General features: G+C 45.9%; 1 protein-coding gene across 1 annotated transcript in view; it reads left to right on the top strand.

Moving 5' to 3' along the window:
• Positions 1-18436, top strand: part of LRRC56 (leucine rich repeat containing 56) — a 136120-nt gene that overhangs the window by 55961 nt on the left and 61723 nt on the right. Inside the window, exon 4 of the mRNA XM_019519812.1 lies at positions 508-568. Within this exon, the coding sequence (XP_019375357.1) occupies positions 508-568 (61 nt within the window). The remainder of the gene's footprint in view (positions 1-507; positions 569-18436) is intronic.

Raw genomic sequence — 18436 nt, 5'->3', positions numbered from 1 at the left:
GATGAACTCAGCTATCAGGGCTGTACATACAAATTGTGTCACCACTTATTGTAAGTTGGTCCAATAAAAGGTACCACCCAAAAATCATTGCCACTACAACACTATTTGTCACAGAATAGGAAAAAGGTGTAAGGAAAAAACAAGAGCAAACTCTGGAAATCACAGGCACCCTGAGCTCTTCTGAATTATGCTGTGTTAGTCAATAAAGATAAAGAATCTTATCAAACAGCACATGAAAGTCACCAGGGAAGACTGTTCTTGTTTGTTCTTGTCTGGGAAAATGCCATGTGGCATTTTTCAGAATGGATATTTCAGAGGTTGTAACTGTGAAGCCACTCTCATTAACTTTCTGAGAAGAGGTCAGAGAGTCTACCACATTTAATATGGCCAGGACAGATAAGAAATGCGTCAGAAAAATGTGCGGAGCATTTAAGCTTGTGATGTAGACATGTCTTTCCTTTATTCTGCAACTGTTCTGTAAGGTGATTCTTTATTCTGAACCCACAGGTGCCTATCTTCCTAGTCTGAGGCAATTGAAATTGAACAACAGCTTGCTTGCGTCTGTGAGGTAAGAAAGAAGCTATAATTGGAATAAACATAATGAACAGCACCTGCTCATCTCTTTTCTTGATGGTAAAATGTTATTAATGTTGCATTCATATTTTCTCTGAAAAACAGCCTAGGAAAGTATATACAGGTATAATGTCCTATAACCAACACCTTTAGGCCAGAACCTCATCTGTTATGAATCAGCCTAACTCCAATGGTGCCCGTGGCATTACACCAATATATACCAGCTTTGAACCTGCACTGAAATCCTGACTTTGTTGAAATCAATGCAGGCCATTGACTTCACTGGGGGCCAGGATTTTACCTTCTGTCTGTCATTAGGTGGCTTCTAAAGATGTGCATTTTCAGGATGAACTGTTGTGTACCGCTTTCTCTTTGTGAGTTCTGCCTCTTCAGTTTAGGAGTGCTTCTACTGTTGGATGTAATAGTTTGTAGCCCTTGGGCCAGACCTTCAGCCAGTATAACTCAGCTTAACTCTACTGAAGTGAGTGAGTTACCTCTATGTATTTATGCCAACTGAAGGTCAATCAGATTATTGATCTCTGGCTTCCTGAGCTCCATTACTGTATTACTGCTACATTCTCAGAGATGGCTGAAGTCAAGAGGTGAAAGGATATCTACTTGGTCAGGACACATCTCCTTTCTTTGTGCTGTTGGTGTTCATATTAACCTTGGTAATTAATTAATTAATGTCAAGTTATCATCAGCAAATTGGTTATGTAAAATGCAGTCCTGTTTAATAGATCTGCTCTGTCTTTATTGATAGCTGTATTGTTAACAGGGTCCAAACATGTCTCCTGACATTCGTGACAAACATCAATATTCTAAAAATTCTCAGTAGAACAAAGACACTTCAAAAGGGACTTCACTGGGTTCTTTAATGTTCTATGTATCATTTCATTACTTAACAAACTTCTAGCTTATATTATCAATGATGCTGGAGACCAAATGACCATAGCTTTGCTTTCAGATCCCTGACTGAACTTGTGGGAGTGGCCACTGGAAAAGAAATTCTTAATAGCAAGTTAAGTAGATTTGATCTGACGGTCATTAAGAGAATGGAAAATATGAGACCCCATGGTGTTACTTGTTTTGAATCAGTTTTCAACTACAAACTGCTCTTTCAATCATAAATTTCCTTTTAAAGAAGGACTCCAATTCAGTAGAATATCCTTAGACAACACTAGTTTAAAAATGTCACTTTCCATTTTCCTATCACATTTTTTTCTTAGTTTTCCCTGTTTTCCTTAACTAATGATTGCATATATTATATATATATATATGATTATATTATATATACATATATATAAAATCATATGTATCATATATATATGAGAGAGAGAGTTAAATCAGGGGCATTCAACCTTTTTTAATAAGTGTACTCCCAGGGAGGTGTTGAGTGACTGGATGCAGAGTGGGGGCGTGGTGGAGTGCGGCCCTGCTCTCGCCCTGCTCCTATGAGATAGCGGCGCAGGGTAGCGGTGCTCCGTCCCTGCTTGCCCCTGCATCCCCTCTGGGACCTTTCAAAGTACTGGTTGACAACCCCTGGTTTAAATGAAGGCATTTTTACCTGCCAGCCCTTCTCTACCTACTTCCATTGAAATGTTGAATTTACATTGCCACAATCATTTTAATACCAGAAAAAGCATAAGATCACAATATTGCTGCAGAATGGCACAGGAGTAAAAAAATGTGTGGCAAGGGGGAATTACATTGTTCAAACCAGTTTTGATGCTATCTACAGCAAATTGTTTTTTTAAATGTTTGAATTAAATGTGATCTTTTCCTCATTTGCTGTAGCCTGAAAATCATTTTCTTTAAAGGTTAAACTGACTATAGTGAATCCAAACATAGGGCATTTGATTCTTCATCTTCTAAGATGCTGTATCAGCATCAGACTGGCCATATTTACTTAATAGTTACTCTAAGAAATAAATGTAATGGGGAGCCTGTATTTTTCTTCTTGGTTAAAGCTGAAAGTAATTTTTCATTATAAATTGGATTATTACCTTGCTAATAATTTTGCCAGAAAACAACCAAAAAACAAAGACCTGCTTGGTCTTCATATTCTCTGTGCAAGCTATGAGGAGGATCCGTAATAGAACATTCTGAGTTCTCTGTGCAATTTCTTTCATAATTTCAGGGTCCCATACCAGGAGCGCAGGTGCACCCAGGGCACCATGGCCATCAGCAGCAGCAGGGCATAGTGGGTCAGGCACTGTACAACAGTTCCTGCACAAACTGTTCCTCATGCACCACCTGGAGCACACTTGAGGTGCAGTGATGGGCAGGCCAGGGCTGGCCGTAGGGTGCCTCCCGAGAAGATCCCTGTGAAGAGGGTGGGAGCATGGGCAGCTCCTCATCCAGGTCGGCTGGGAGCCCTGTGTCCCCCAAGCCCAGGTGCCATGGGCTGGACAGCAGTGCAGCAGAACAGATGGCCTGCAGGAGGATGTGGGAGAGTGGGGTTTGGAGCTGTGGCAGCAGGTGCTGCCAGGAGCCTGGCCTGTTCCAGCCTAGAAACAGGATGGGGGAGGCAGGCTGCCAGCACCCAGCAGTCTGCCTGCCCCGGGAGAGCAAGCAGGGATGGGGGGCTTAGCCGGTGGCTGCCTGGGCCTGGGCCTGCCAGACTGACTTACCATGGTCCCTGGCCACCTGTGCACACCCAACCTCTGATCTGAGGCCAGACAGTGTATGGCCTCTGGTACAGAGCATCTTGTCTCTGAAATGTTGTAAACTCTCACAAACAGCTTCTGTTTCATGGCTCTACAGTGCCTGCAGCTGCAGGTCCAAGAGAGGCAGCCTTTGGCAGCTGGGATGCAGCTTCAGGGTCACTGCTGCCCACAGTTGTGGCCTTGCAGATGTGCCAGCTCCACCAAAGGAGGATCCTGGACAGGACCCTCCTCCTGGACCTCCTGGTCACAGCATTGGAGGACCAGCTGGGAGATGCTTGGGCTGGGTGGGCGGGCAGAGGATGTGGCCCACCAGTACAGGTTGTGGGCAGAATACATGGCCCACCAAGACAGGTGGCAGGTGGAGGACATTGCCCATCAGGACAGGTGGCAGGCAGAGGACATCACCCATAAGGAGGCACAGGACTGGGAAGACTGGGAGTTTTGGGTGCAGCTCCGGGCCCTGGAGTGCGAGCAGGTAGAGGCCCTGTTGGAACAGCATGCCATCCTGGCTTGGGTAGTGCAGGCCATGAACGATGACTGCTGGTTGCTGGACATCGTTCTGACCCTGGTGGTCACCTTTGCCAGGGTCAGGCTCCTGACCCTAGTCCCGCCTGCCCTCTGGCAGCCGCCCACTGCCCAGCAGCTGGCCTTCCCCTGGGCTTGGGAGGAGGTCCTGTGCTGCCTCCAGCAGACAGGAGCCCCTGGCCCAGCCCCTGGCCCAGGTCTGGTGTCATTCAGACTCCCTGCCTGGGCCCAGCCCTGCCGCTCACCCCGGCTGCACATGGGCATGGAGTCAGAGCTGCCTGAAGCAGGACCAGGACTACATGCTGGCTATGCTGGGCCTGGACTCCACCTTCCTGAGGGGGACTGCCCGTGCCAGGGGGAGCACTGGGTGCCATTGCCCCTGGGTTAGCCCCACACCCACTGCACTTGCTGTGGTTTGCATACCTGCAGGGAAGCAGCTAGAGGCCAAGATGCTGGCTGCCGGTTCCAGGTCTTTCTCTGCCCTGTAGTCATCCCCACCCCATGGCTCCCCACCCCAGGATGGCACACAAAGGACACTGAACAAACTTTTCATGGGGAAGAAGATGTTTTATTGTTGGTGGGTGGGGTGGGTAGTGAAAAGGCTCTGTTTATTGAGGTGGGGAAGAAGGACTCTATTTGTTGGGAAGGGAGGGAGGAGGGGAGGTCTTGTTTGATGTGAGGGAAATAAAAACTTGTTCTTGTGAGACATGTCTGCAGTGAGTGTGGTGCTGGGGATGGGCAGATGGATTGTGGGGGGGTCCATGTGTAGCAGTGCAGGTGGGCTAGAGCAAGGAGTGTTGGAAGACATGATCTTCCAGCACCTCCCTGCACCTGGTGCCCTGCTGGTGGGTGTAGAGCCCCCCCTGGGGCCTTGGCGGCAGTTGAAATGGGCCTGGCAGGGGTCCAGGTGTCTGGTATAGGGCTGCATGAATTAGGATATGAATGGGTAGGTGGGGTCCACGGGATGACGATGGCACCCAGCTGCAGCTCCAGCAGCCCTAGTGCAAAGTGCCCATTCTCCACCAGGGCTGGCAGGCTGGAATTCTGGAAGATATAGGTGGTGTAGGTACTGTCTGCCCAGCTGGCACTCATGTGCAGTGAAAGTCCCTCCAGCTGTAGTAGGGGTGGTCTCCATGGTGCGGGCAGGTGATGGGGATGTGGGTCCTGTTCAGGGTCCTGATGCACTGGAGGAATCCCAGGGCATGGAACCCCACCACCACCACCAGGGGGTTGTGCACATGCAGCATGATGTCCCCAGGCATGTCCTGGAGGGCACCACACACCTCCAAGATGGCTTCCCCAGTGGTGGCTTTGTCCATAGCAAAAAGGTGGCACCTCCAATGATGTACTGCAGGCTGGTGGGCATGGCCAGCTTGAGCAGGGCAGGGGCTAGGCAGGTGTTTGCAGGTAGGGACGGCTGCATGCCGGTGTGCTGCCATTCCATATTCCACATGACCTGGGACAACTTCCAGGACCTCCAGGTGTGGCTGGAGCTGCTCCAGATCTTGGAAGGTGGCCTGGGTCATGCAGAACACCTCCAGCCACTGTTTATTGCCCCAGGTGGTCTGGGTGACGTGCAGCCACCAGTCCTGGCTGGCCCAGTAGGGTCTGGCCAGGTGGATAGGGTGGAGGCAGCTGGTGTGTGGCAGTGGCCCTGGGATGACACACGGTGGACAGGCAGACAGGTAGTCACTGCACGTGGGGGAGTCAGGAGGGGCAAGATGGCTGTGGCCCAGGCAGTGGTTGGCATGGTGGGCCAGCAGGGCCAGTGCAGTGGCCAGCAGGAGTGTGGGGCTCTGGTCATTGCTGCCAGGGGGAGGGGTTGGAGCAGCCATAGCGCAAGGAGGCACAGGCAGGGAGGAGAGCGCTGCTGCGTGCTGTCCTTGTAGTGCACATACTGCTCCTGGCTGGGAAAGTGACTGGCCAGAGAGCAGCAAGCAGGGCTGGCCTTTGAAGAGGGCTGCCAGCTGCTGGCAGCTGCAGCTGCAGCTGGAGTCTGGAGCTGCCCCCAATGGCAGCCGGGACCCATTGCAGGGCCCTGGGAAGTGGGAGTAGAATGGCAGCAAATCTGCTCCTACTTCCCTGCAAATGTGTATGCTTGCCTGGCAATGTTTACTCATGAGACAACTGGTGCTGCAGCAAATGCACATGTAGATGCACCCAGTTTGGATGTGATGGTCTAGAAAGAGGATATTGTCACAGATGTTGCGCACATCATGGGCATGAGTGGTAGGCAAGATGGTAACTTTGTCCATAGCAATCAAAGAAAGTAGTAGGAAGGAATGGGAGAAGAAGAAGAAGTTTAGTCAATTGACAGCTCAAAATTGCCCAAGAACACCTGTGCATGTTCCTCTCCACTGCGTCCCCTCTATTACTCTCCCATAGAGGGAAGCTACTTTGGTTCTGTGTTTGTTCTTGACAAATCTGTGCTGCCTCTTACTTACCACCTCATTATTCCCTACTAACCTGGCTGTTTGTTAATATGCTCCAGTGTCTTTGTAGGTATCAGAGGAAATGTACAAGTCCATAATTCTATTTGGTCCTGTTTCCACTCCCGCCCTGCCCCCCCCCTTTTTTTAAGATGGGCACTTCTTTTTTCCCTGTTCCAGTCTTCTAGGACCTCACCTGACCTCCTTGAGTTCTCAAATAGCCAATGGCAACGCAATTACTTTAGTCAATTCCTTGAGTACTCTGGTACAAATCTAATAAGGCCCTGCTAATTTGAAAACTTCCAGGTGACCTAAGTACCACAGTACTGATCCTCCTGCCTTTCCTGCTAATTGTTACTAGTTTTTTGATGTGGAGGTAGAGCTGTGAGGCATCAGAATAAATAGAGTAGTTGAGTTTGCGTTTGTGAATTAAATTAGCCAGTGATAAGGTATAGAGGGAGAAGAGAAGATGAAGGGGAAGCTTTGAGGAGGATCCACAAAATAACATTCTGCCAGCACAGGTAGGAACTCCTGGAGAAGACAAAGAGTCGGCAAGACTTCAAAACTAAGAATATATGTTTTTGACTTCAGGACCCTTTTTTTCCCGTTATAGTGCCTCAAAATTTTCTCAGCTGTGCAGATTTTGAGTCATTTCAGGAAAAATAAAAGTTAATAACCTCTTCCTGAAGTGAAAAACATGACATTACCTTCTTTTTGAAGTCTTGACCTGCCTTGGCTCCTGTGTTTGCTTTAATCTTTGCCTGTCATGTAGCCTCATGCTATTGGCTAGTTATGAAGACCTGGAGGGACAAATTGTTTATTAAAAAGTATTAACTGGCTGAGGTTTGGTCACCCATTTACTGAATAAATTCATGAGGACAGTTGAGTTTCTAAGACATTAATGTAAATTAAGACTTCCCGGAAGACCAGTTTTAAATGAGCGAGTTGAAAATATGGAATTTGATGTAAGGTTTGTGTTGGGTTTTCTGCTTGTGGAAAGAGCTAGATCAACCTTTTTTAGATAGCACTATTTCAAACTTGTTGTGCACAGATGTTAATCACAAGATGGAAAGCAGTGGAGAATCAGGTTCATTGTCACGTTGGAGCTATTACGGTAGTTAAGACACAGAGGGCACGTCTACACGAGAAGTTTACTGCACAGCTGCCTAATTAGCTCCTCAGTAAAGTCTTCATGTCTACACGTATGGCCCTATTAGGTTGCAGTAAATTAATAAATACTACCATAGGTTAGTACTTGTATATACAAGTACTGTCCTGAGGTAGAGTTTTTTTACTCCGCAGCAACGCACGTGTACATGCTGATGGGGCTGGCTGGGGCATGAGGGTGCTTTAGCGTGGGGCTGTCTGCTGGCTATCTCTGCACTGAAGCACTTTCATGCCCCAGCCAGCCCCTCCACAGCACCTTGAGCTGGGTTGGAGCAGCTGACCCTCCAGGTCCCCTTTCAGCCGGGACTGCTGTAACTTGGCTCAATGTGCTGCAGTCGTCCGTCCACATATAAATGTAGCACCTGGGAGCAATAAACTGTGGTGCAATATATGCCAGAATTTATTGCTTTGCATTAATTGCATGTGTAGATGCACCCAGGCAGTTAAAATTAACTCTGTGCTTTGATGGAATATGCTACTGTGAGTCCATCCTCATTTTGCTTTTGTTTATTTTTGTCTTCTGGGATTTTTTGTAGATTACTGTGTTTACAGCTGGTCAAACAAGCATGACATTGAGAAAAATACTTTTATTTATTTTATTTGTTTCTTGCCAGAAATATGTGGTTTTTAGTGGAACACCAAATAGTTTTTTATAATATTTTGATGCAAAAAAAGTGTTTCAAAATAAAAACCTTTAATTAAAAGTGGACTATTCAACGAAAAGTTTCAGTGAAAAAAAACCCAGGAACTACTCAAGTAAAATGAAAATTTTTGATTTGGTCCAAGAAGCTATTCCTTCTCAAAATGGTTCAGTGAAAATATTTAAATCAGTTGCCTTGGCATTGTATTCAGACCCCAGTTCAAGGAAGCATTTATGTGCTTATGTGAATTGACACTCTAGTGAGATTTTGCTGTTGTCTGGAAGAAACCAACTCCTGTCATGAAAAGATTTAACAAAATATTTCCTGTGATCTGACATCTTTCTGCTTGTCAAAACAAACAAGAGAGTTAGTTTTCAGCTCTGCAGTATTTCATGCAAACATCATTTATAACTGTTTTGGGGTGGATATTTTCTTTAATACTGTATGTGACACTTGCCAGGCACATGGGCACCAATGAAACCAACCCAACACCTCCTTTAAAAAAATGTCTCCTGTATGCCAATTAAATAAAATTACAGGGAGTAGGCAAAGGAGGTACCAGAACCTGGCAACTTTCCCAGACCAGAACTGTGCCAGCTCAAGACAGCAGCATCTTTCATGCATTACTTTCGATCCGTAGCAATCCGTCATTGATAAACCTGGAGTATTTAAGGACAGAGCCCGCACACAAGCACAATCTGTGTATTTGAACTTTATTTTTGGACATCTGTATTGTGTCAATTTAATACCCGTTAAAAAAACATCCTAAATTAAGATGCTATCAAGGGAGCAGCTGTGAGTGCTGTAGTTAATGTCATAGAATATTTCCTATCCTAACCGTCTGTCTTCAGGCACTCCCAACCGTCTAGAAATTTCACTTTCTGAAGTGGATTTTTCTGTGCTTGGATGCTATCCCAAAGGTGATGTTTCTTTCTTCTTTAAAGCTTGAGCAGAAAACAGTTGATATATATGTTACAATTGAGGGCAGCAGGAAAAATGCACTTTCCGCCTTCTAAGAATTATTCACCTGAAAGTTGTATATAGCCACCAAGACAAAAAGATTGAGAATAGAAAGTTGAAAACTAGCAGCAAATTTATCGGATAAAAATTGTCCAATCTGTCTTTAACAACTTAGATTTGTCACAAAAACATTGGGTAAATATACAAAAATAGGAAAACAAGATATTTCACATATCTCTAAAGTGTTGAAAAGAATGCCCAATACTATATTGTGCTATATTCTACATTTTTAAAGGGATTGTAATAATGATTTAATAAAAAACAAGAAATAGTGTGTTTTGAACATCAAGATACTTATATTTAGGTTTGTAAACTGAGATATCTGTGTTTGAAAAATGTTGCCTCTAGTCTTATCTGCCTAAAGGTTGAGGTAAGTATGTGTGCTGTAAGGAAATAGAGGTGTGGATTGTATGTGTTTATATACTGGAATTTATTGGGAACTTGTGTATGTGTTTCAGTACAAGGCTGATGCATTGGTTTGTTCACTGATCAATGTTAATTTTGGCTTGATTGTTGATTTCCTGGAGGTTTTGGAGATTACACTGGTAGGGAACGCAGTTGGGCACCATTGCCTGTAAGTCTGTGTCTTCTTTTATTGTGTAGGTTAGTTCATTAAGTTTGTTTTGCTTTGGGATATTTCATTCTGAAAGGCATAACTATAATATGCTGTTATTTATTTAGGATTACATGCTATCTAGGGGGACATTAAGTTCAGATTAGGAGTCAAAGATCTAAATTTTGGTAATTAAAATGTTTCTCTTATTAATCTCTTTAAAAAATTGAAACCATTTTTGAGAATACAACGCATAACAAAAAGGAATTACTTTAGGTCCTTGTTAATTTGCTGCATTGCATTTATTTTATGAGGTCCTCTCAATGACCTCCATCCATCTCATATCAGCCAAGAAACTAGATTTATGAACTGAAAATCACAGAGGAAATATGGAACCTATTCTGAAGTGTAAGTTAAAAACTGTGTTTCACTTGTAATGGCATGTATTACATGTCTTCCTAATGATTCCAGTAAAAAGAACTCTCTCAAAATTAATGAAATATAGATGACAAGCCTATGTTTTTATCTGGTTGCTTTTATTTTAATTTCAGTAATGAATAAAGAGGTCTGTGTCTTCTTGGAAGGCATCTTTTTTATGAAATGTAGAGTCAAGGATATTGGTTCCATAAATATATAGTATGAGGAGCAGTTTACCAGACTGAAGTGTTTGCTTTGGTAGCTACTGCCTGGGCGTGCCTGCATGTGCTATTGATGCGTCGCAATAAACTCAGGTACAGTTTGCGCTGGAGTTAATTGCTCCTGGGCACTGTGTTTGCATGTGCACCCAGGACCACAGCACACTGAACCACGGCAGCACAGCCCCGGCTGGCGGGGAGCCCAGGGGTCAGCCTGCCAGCATGAGACTGCTCCGATGTGGCTCAGTGTGCTGCAGAGAGACTGGCTGGGACAAGAGGGTGTTATAGTGCAGGGCTAGCAGGCAGGAAGCTGCTCACTGTAGCACCCTTGTGCCCCGGACAGCCCCAATTAGTGTCTACATGTGCATTGAGGCACACTAAATAACACCGCCATAGGACTGTACTTGTGTTGAGCAGTACTATCCTATGGTGGTGTTTATTAGTTTATTGAAGCCTAATAGGGTCACATGTTTAGATGCTGGCACTTTACTGCAGAGCTAATAACTCCACAGTAAACATCTCAACAGAGCTGGACTAGTCCAAACATCACTTCAGTGACTGCTTGTAATCAGAAGAGTTATTGCTGACAGTGAAGGGGCTGAAATTAACTTGCTGCGTGGGTATGGTTTAATGGAGACAGAAAAGGCACACAGAGAGAGTGCAGGAATGGAGTGAATAGAGGGACTAAAACAGAGGGAACGCAGGACTGTAATCCAAAATACAGACATGAATAAAATGCATACGTGCCACAGTCTGCATAGTGCTCAACTTTGGTACTGTCCTTGCTCCATTGTGAGAAGAGCACAGGTGAACTAGATATAAGGAGAACTGATGCTGTGAGGTCCAGTAAAAAACTGGGCAGGGGGGATAAGGAATAGGAAGGGAGTAGCGCAGTTAGCAATCCCTTACCAAAGGCTCAACCTGCAAGATGATGAGCACTTGCAGTATTTCCAATGTTCACACTTTTATCATGAGTGTAGTAGTATTGGGTGTTTCTTTTATAACTCTAACTGCTGGAGGTTAATTTATAGATTAATTTAAAAGAGTAATTACCTTGGCTCTTAAAATCAGTTTTTGAAGTTCCTAGCTTTTCTGGTTTTGGAGAAAAGACCAAAAGTGTGATCTGAGTGATATATGATCTGAGTGACATCAGTGAGTGTTTTGCCAGAGATTTCTGTGGATCAAGGGTTTTTTTTCCAGAGTCATGATTACGTTCAATTAATGTAATGTGATAAACCCTGGAGCAGTTCCCTCTGGAGAAAACTGCTGCTGGGTGCAGCATCTATACTAGTGCCCAAAGCTGTAACGGAGCAGCTCCTGGCTGGTAGGGGGCACAGAGGGTCAGCCCCAGGTTCTGGGTGGTGGCATCAGGGTAGAGGGGCTGACAGGAGCCAGGGTTCTGGTGCCTGGCTGGCTGGGCTGACCTGGCATTATTTGCACTTGGAGGTCACCATCTACACGTGCCTTTAAGCACACTTTATGACTCCAGATAAGATAGTACAGTACTGTCTCTGATGGTACTATCTTATGGCAGAGTTAATTAATTTAGTGTGTCCTAACACTGGCACATGTGTAGACTGTGATGCTTTATTGCAGACCTAATTAGTGTACTCCACAGTCAAGTGCATGTATAGATGCACCCAGAAAGTGGGAACCAAAATGGCATCACTTACTATAAAAAGGTGGTGTTTTTTAGCCAATCCCCAGGCTTTTTCAAGCCTGATTCATGATTTTTGACCACTTACAGTAGGCAAAGCTGCCCTCTGGCCCCCATCGAGCAAGTCATTTGAGTGTGAGCTTACTCTTACACTGCCCTGAAGAGTCCTGTTGACTTCTGTGGGACTGCTCAAAGGCTTTAAATTAATCATGTGCATAAATGTTTTGCTGGTCTGTGACAGATTGCTCAGCCCCTTGCAAACTTAAATTTTCCAGCCCTGTTACTGGAAGTCTGAAGTACCATGTCAATCTGTATTCCTCTGAGTGCTATATTGCAGGAGGTTGTGCCACATAAAGGATACCATATCTTTTCACATATAGCATACTCCCAAATAGAATATGCAGCTTGTTGTTTGAAAAGCAGGATGAAGAGGGGAAAAAAAATATTTTCTTGAAAAAACTGGTAAATAACAGCCGTGCAGCACTACAGCATTACATTTTCCCTATGGCAGAGGCAGAAACAGCTACTGCTGTATTTCCTTGCTTATAATGACCACCCTAATTTCCAGCACCTGAATTTGAGGGGGAAGGGTATGCATTAAATGTAAAAAACTATGGTATTCTGAAGTGTCAGCTTTTGAAACCATTTCCCTCAGTGTGTTTAGCTTTCTGTCAACTTTGGCATATGTCTTTCCCTTCCATTATTTTTATCCCATTTTTCATTTTTCTGCTTCTCCTACCTCTCCCTGGGATACAGTGTACTCACAGGCATTTGGATAAGTGCATGACTGCATAACATGATGACTATCCCAATGTTTTGTCCTTTGCCTACATTGTAACAAACCTCTATTAGCTGAATATTAGTTGAGTGCATAAACTGCTGGGGGTGCGTAGGAACATTTTGGTCTCTCTATCTACTTTGTAAGATAACCATCCTTGATCCTTCAGAAAGTCTGGCCCTGAGAAACCTAATATAGGTTCTTACATAGTAAAAGTGCAAAAGTCGCTTATGTAAGATGGTGGGTAGGGCTGAGGAAACTTGCAGGTAACAGTTAACACAGACTGTTACTCTCAAAGTTACACTTTTTTTAACACCTGGGTTAGCAACACTGGGGGAACAACCCCCCCAAACATCTCTGGGTTTTCTGTTTCCTAAATCCTTACTTGCAACCCAGGCCTGCAAAACGCTTCTTACTTCTTGCAAGAAAATCCTCAGCCTTCACTGAGGCCTCCTAAATTGGAGCGGTCCTTTAAAATTTTTGCTTGGTTCTGCATCACCTGTTGCACTGATCTGCCCAATAGGCGGTGTTCAGCTTTGTATCTGGTATCTATGAATTCTGTTACAACACTCCAATCCTGCTATGGAGGCAGCTGGATTGGCAACCTACAGCCCACAGACTGGATCTAACCTGCAAAGAGATTGGATCTGGCCTATAACTTAGTCTAGGTTTTACCACTGAAACCCTGTTGCAGCCTAGGCAGGATTTGACCCTAATTTTGCACTCTGCATTTTACTAGTAGGCAGGCAGCTAATCCCCTGGCTGCTGGCTCCTACAGAGGGCTCTCTGAGATGCCAGGCAGTTCCAGTTCCTACCTGGCTCCATGTAGGGGCTGCTCTCTTCTTCCACACTGGAGCTTCTGCTCACTGAATTAGGCCCTCTGAAAGAGTGGTGGGAGAGAATTTGGAGGAGGCTGTGGGGAAGGGCATTGAGAGTTCAGTGGGGTGTAGCTGGGGATATGGGTGCTTGTACATGTGACAGGGGTTTAGTCCTCAGGGTCTTATTCAATGCCTCCTAAATTTAAATCGAAATGGTGGTTTTTAATTGAAACCCTCTGTTTCAATTTTTCCATCATGTTACAATGAGGGGCCCTATCCTTTATTTTTTTTTTATTTTTATTTTTTGGTCAAAGCTGGAGCCTGCCCGCATCCAGGTCCCTGAGCTAAGGGGAGCCCTGATCCTTCTCTCCAGGGCAGCAGCACCCCTTGGGGCTCCTGGGAAGGCTGCTAGCTGGCTGGGTGCTGCCCCAGCTCAGAGGCACCTGATCCAATGTTTTCCTGACCCCAGGCTGGGGCAGTACCAGGCCCGCTAACAGCCCTGGGGGCCACTGACACCACGGAGGGAAGGACCGGGGCTCACTGCAGCACAGGGGCCTCTTGGCCCACTGGCAGCTTGCCTCCTGGCTGTGAGAGACATGGACAGGCTCCACTGGGAGGAAAAAAAAAAAGGATAGGGCCCCTTACTGCTTCTGCCTTCAGCAGGTTTCTGTGGCTGGCAGATGTCGGGGAAATTGGCTAGCTACTGCGTAGCACCCATACACCGAAGGGTGTGCTCATACCCCGAGGAGCACTGGCCACGTCCCGTCTCTGGGCTCATTCCTAGCTGCGATCAATCTGCAAAGAATGAGGGAGTGTCTATCGCAAGTTTATTGCTCTGCAGAGGGGTGCTCAATGTCCCAAAAACAAAGAGCCCCCCGACCTGACTTTACAGCTTGATATTTATACATTAACCATTACATGGCTACACGCGCATCCAGGCTCTTCCGTTTGCCGTTACAAAGTTGCAAGATACACAAAACAATTTTAGGTTGCTTGGAACTGGTTTTGCGGTTAACATTGTCAGCAAAAGATTCATGGTTTGCTTACTGTCAGCAAAAGGGCTTTAAGCTTAGGGAAAGGTCAGCAAAAGGCTATCTTTAAGCTCAGCAACAGATCATCTGTTCAGCAAGGGTCATCTGCTTCTCACGGGTCATATTGTTTTTCTAATGCAGAGCACCTGGGTCCTCCTGGGAACAGGCTAGCCTGCCCCTAGGGCAGTGTGGGGAGGTGGCAGGAGGGCAGCTGGGTTTGCTGATGGCCAGAGAAGGCAGCGGAGGTGGTGCATGGGGCGCTGGCCCAGGCAGGCTGGTAGCTGGCTGGATGCTGCCCTAGCTTGGAGGTGCCCAATCCAACACTTCCCCAAGCCCATCCAGGTTTCCTGTGCACTGTCCCCACCATCTTCTCCAGCCATCAACACACTTGGCTTGTCTCTGGGGCAGCTCAGGGAGATGGCAGGAGGGCAGCTGGGTGTGCTGGAAGCTGGAGAAGGTGGCAGGGATCGTGCATGGTGTGCTGGAAGCCCGGGCGGGCTCAGTGAAGTGTTGGATTGGGTGCCTTGAAGTTGGGACAGCACCCAGCCAGCTAGTAGCCTGCCTGGGCTTCCAGTGTCTTGTGCACCATACCCACCACCTTCTCTGGCTGCCAGCAAACCCAGCTGCCCTCCTGCCACCTTCCTGCACTGCCCTAGGGGCAAACCAGCCCATTCCCGGGCAGTCCCAGGGAATCTGCAGGCCACAGGAGCCTGCTGAAGGCAGAAGTGGCAAGGGACCTGATCCTTTTTGTTTTTTCTTTTTCTGCAAAGCCTGCCCACCTCTCCCACAGCCAGGGGGTAAGCTGACAGCTGCATCATTGCAATTTGCAACATTGCAAACCCATTTAAGACCACCAGAACTCTTGCACGTGTACAGTGTGACTCCAGTAAGTCACACAAAGTGACATTTTCATCACGTGTACATGGTGATGTGATCATGTATACAAGTGCCCCACATGGCCCATGGCACCTGCCAGGTTGTAAGGAGTGGCCCGTGGTGAGTAAAACGTTGTCAGTCCCTGGTCTAATATCCAGATTTCAGTGTCAAGCAGCCAGTAGCCAAAGCAGTATTTCTGGGTCTGTTTTGTTTCTAGGCAGCATTTATTTTCAAACACATACTCACCGTAGCTAGTAAGCGCTGCAGTTGGTTCTTATGCACAGTCAATTCTCATCAAATTTGGTAATGTTATGATATTTTTGATTAATCTATTCACTATTGACCATGTAACATCTTTAAAAACTTACTATTAAAGCACTCTGACTACTACTTGCCAGTGTTTAGAAAACAGAGATTAATAATTTCCAGTCTGTCCACTTTACTGATAAAGGCAGAGAAAGAAACGCTGGACTGCCTAAACATGTTACATGCCACTTAGTCACAGAAACTTTCACTGCAGAAATTATTTCTATTTCAGCATCACATCCGGCTCCTTTACACCCTTTCCTCTTTGGTGTTGTGTTTTTAATGCTAAGAAAGTCCAGCTGGACATTCTGAACTTTGACAAGGCTACAGCAATTTCAGTATTTTCTTTGGCACTGACAGTATTAGAGACATTCAGATTGTCAGCAAAGAATAATCAACTTGGGGAAAGAAATGTCAGCTATCAACTCAGCAAATGATGATTTTTAAGTAACGCATAACATGTCAGTTTACACTAGATCTTTTCTGCCCTCACGTTTTCTGTAAGCTGGTGGGCTGATTCACCAGCAGAGAAGAGGAAATCATCTTCTGTACAGCTGCACCAATCCAGTTCCAGTTCCAGTTCCAAACAAGCAAGCATAACAAAGCCATACAACTCAAAACAGTTTCACTCCCTCAGCAGGCCTTGTGTTATCCCTATTTCCAGGGCTTCCATGGTTGTTACCATCTTCTCCAGTTAAAACTTCCCCTCTGCTTATTCCTGCTCTTTGCAGGTCTTTCTCTTTCAGGACTTGTGCTTTATGGGTACAGAGAACTTTCTCCCAGGCCAGTCTCCAAATTTGGTAATCCCTTTTATACTACAAATGCCATACTTTCTCATGTACAATATGCTCCAAAATAAAACACGCACCTTGTTTTTGGAAGGCAGCTTGTGTGTAATTAAAAAAAAAAATTCCAGGGTCACTGTCAGCTGTATGACATAGAGTAAGTCCTCCTGAGAACCCAGAGTGTCCAGGAAGTGTGGCACCAGGAAGTTCCTGGTGTAAATAAAGCACTGTTTCCACATTGCAAGCCTCATCAAGATACTGTTGGCAGCTCACTTGCTGCTTCAGGCATAAGCTACAGTGCTCAGCCATCTATGGCTGTGAGAAGGTTAACATAGGACTCTACAGCACCCTGGCAGCTGTATGGCATGCACAATATCTCCAGGTGTGCTGCTTTTCCAGTGAAGAAAACAGCTTCTCCACTTAAAATTCACCCCGCTCCCCCAATTTCCGGTGTGTGTGTGGGGGAGGGGGAATTTGTAGGAAAAGGTGCATGTTGTATGTGAGAAAATATGGAAGCTTCCCCTTCAGGGTGTTATGTGTCTAGAATCACATTTTGGAATTTACAGAACTTTATTTTGAAGAAGCATTTAAGGCATAAAGCATAGATGTCTGTGGAGGAAAATAAGGCTTGGATGTTGTAGTGTTTTGAATCTTTAGTTATGCTTTCACACAAGAACATGCCTGCTTGCTGCTTTATTGAAATGGCAAAAAGCCAAGAGTGAGAGGCTACAGGTCTCAGCCTGAATAGCTTAAGGGCAAGAATACTTGCCCTTGGATGCATTCAAGATTTGGCGCCCTGTTATATGCCTCATTTTGAAAAAGAACAGGATTCTGCTTGAGATCAGCATGACTTTAATCCTAGATGTAAGAAATGGACAGTCTTGCCTCCAGCACTGCCAGCCCTTTAGGTAACTTGGCTCAGCCATTGCCCATAGGAACATCTGAAATGAAAAGTGTTATAAATATGTCAGGTGTTGTTTAATTATTACTCAGCCTGTACTGGACATAATGTAATACATTTAGCATGTCTATTAAGTAGGCAGGTTGTTCCTCCTCCCTTTCAAGGTTCAATTATGGCTTTGCCATGAGTCCCAAATGAGGTATAATTCATTGTTATGCTGCTCCTGGAACAGACCGCAAAGCAGACTCTGACTCTGAGGACTGCAGTCTCCCTCTTTGTTTTTCCTCTGTCCCACAGAGGATGCACCTGGCATAACATGCATCCCCTGCATTGAGACACAGCTAAATTAGCCAACACATTGGGCGGGGATAGGAGCCAAGATTCTGCCCCATCCTGCAGTTTTGCATTGAGAAGGGTGATGTAGCTGCTCCATGGAGAGTGTTCTCCTCCTCGTGCTCTGACCAGATTCTGTTCTACCTATTGGGCATCTAAATGGACTTTGGTGCCTAAGAGTGATTCTATTTCATTCTGCTGAAATACCTGAAAATCCATTAATGCACTTGTTTTTTAGAGGTGCACCGATACATGAGTCTGATATTGAATCAGCCCCAATATAAAGAAAATTGACTTGTATTGGAAATCAGCCTGATGTGGCTGATAAAATCCCCATGCATGGGTGCAGCCACAGTGTGGCTGATAGGCAGTAAAGAGCACTGCCCGGCAGTATGAAGAGCTGCATGCAGCTGGTAAGTCTTCTGTGGGGGAGGGAAGGGGTGTGGAAGGGTAGATTAAGGCCCCCATGGTGAGGGAGGGATTGGGGATGCGGCAGGCACTGCTTGGCTGGGGCTGGGTGGGCACGGGATGGAGCCATGGCTCATCTGGGAGGCACAGGGGGCAGCTTCCACTGCTGCATGCACCCAGGGAGGGCATGGGGGGCATGTAGCCCTGGATCTGCATGCAGGGTAGGGCGGGCTACCACTGCGAGCTGGGGCTGGGGCTGTGCTGGGCTCTTCCTGGCAGGGGCTGGGCTGGGATGTGCTCACAGTGGGGCAGGCAGCGGTACTGGGAGGAA

The sequence above is a fragment of the Gavialis gangeticus genome, unplaced genomic scaffold, assembly GCF_001723915.1.
Source record: "Gavialis gangeticus isolate Ggan-Ray unplaced genomic scaffold, GavGan_comp1, whole genome shotgun sequence".
Lineage (NCBI taxonomy): Eukaryota > Metazoa > Chordata > Crocodylia > Gavialidae > Gavialis > Gavialis gangeticus.
This window is presented reverse-complemented; position numbering and strand designations above follow the sequence as displayed.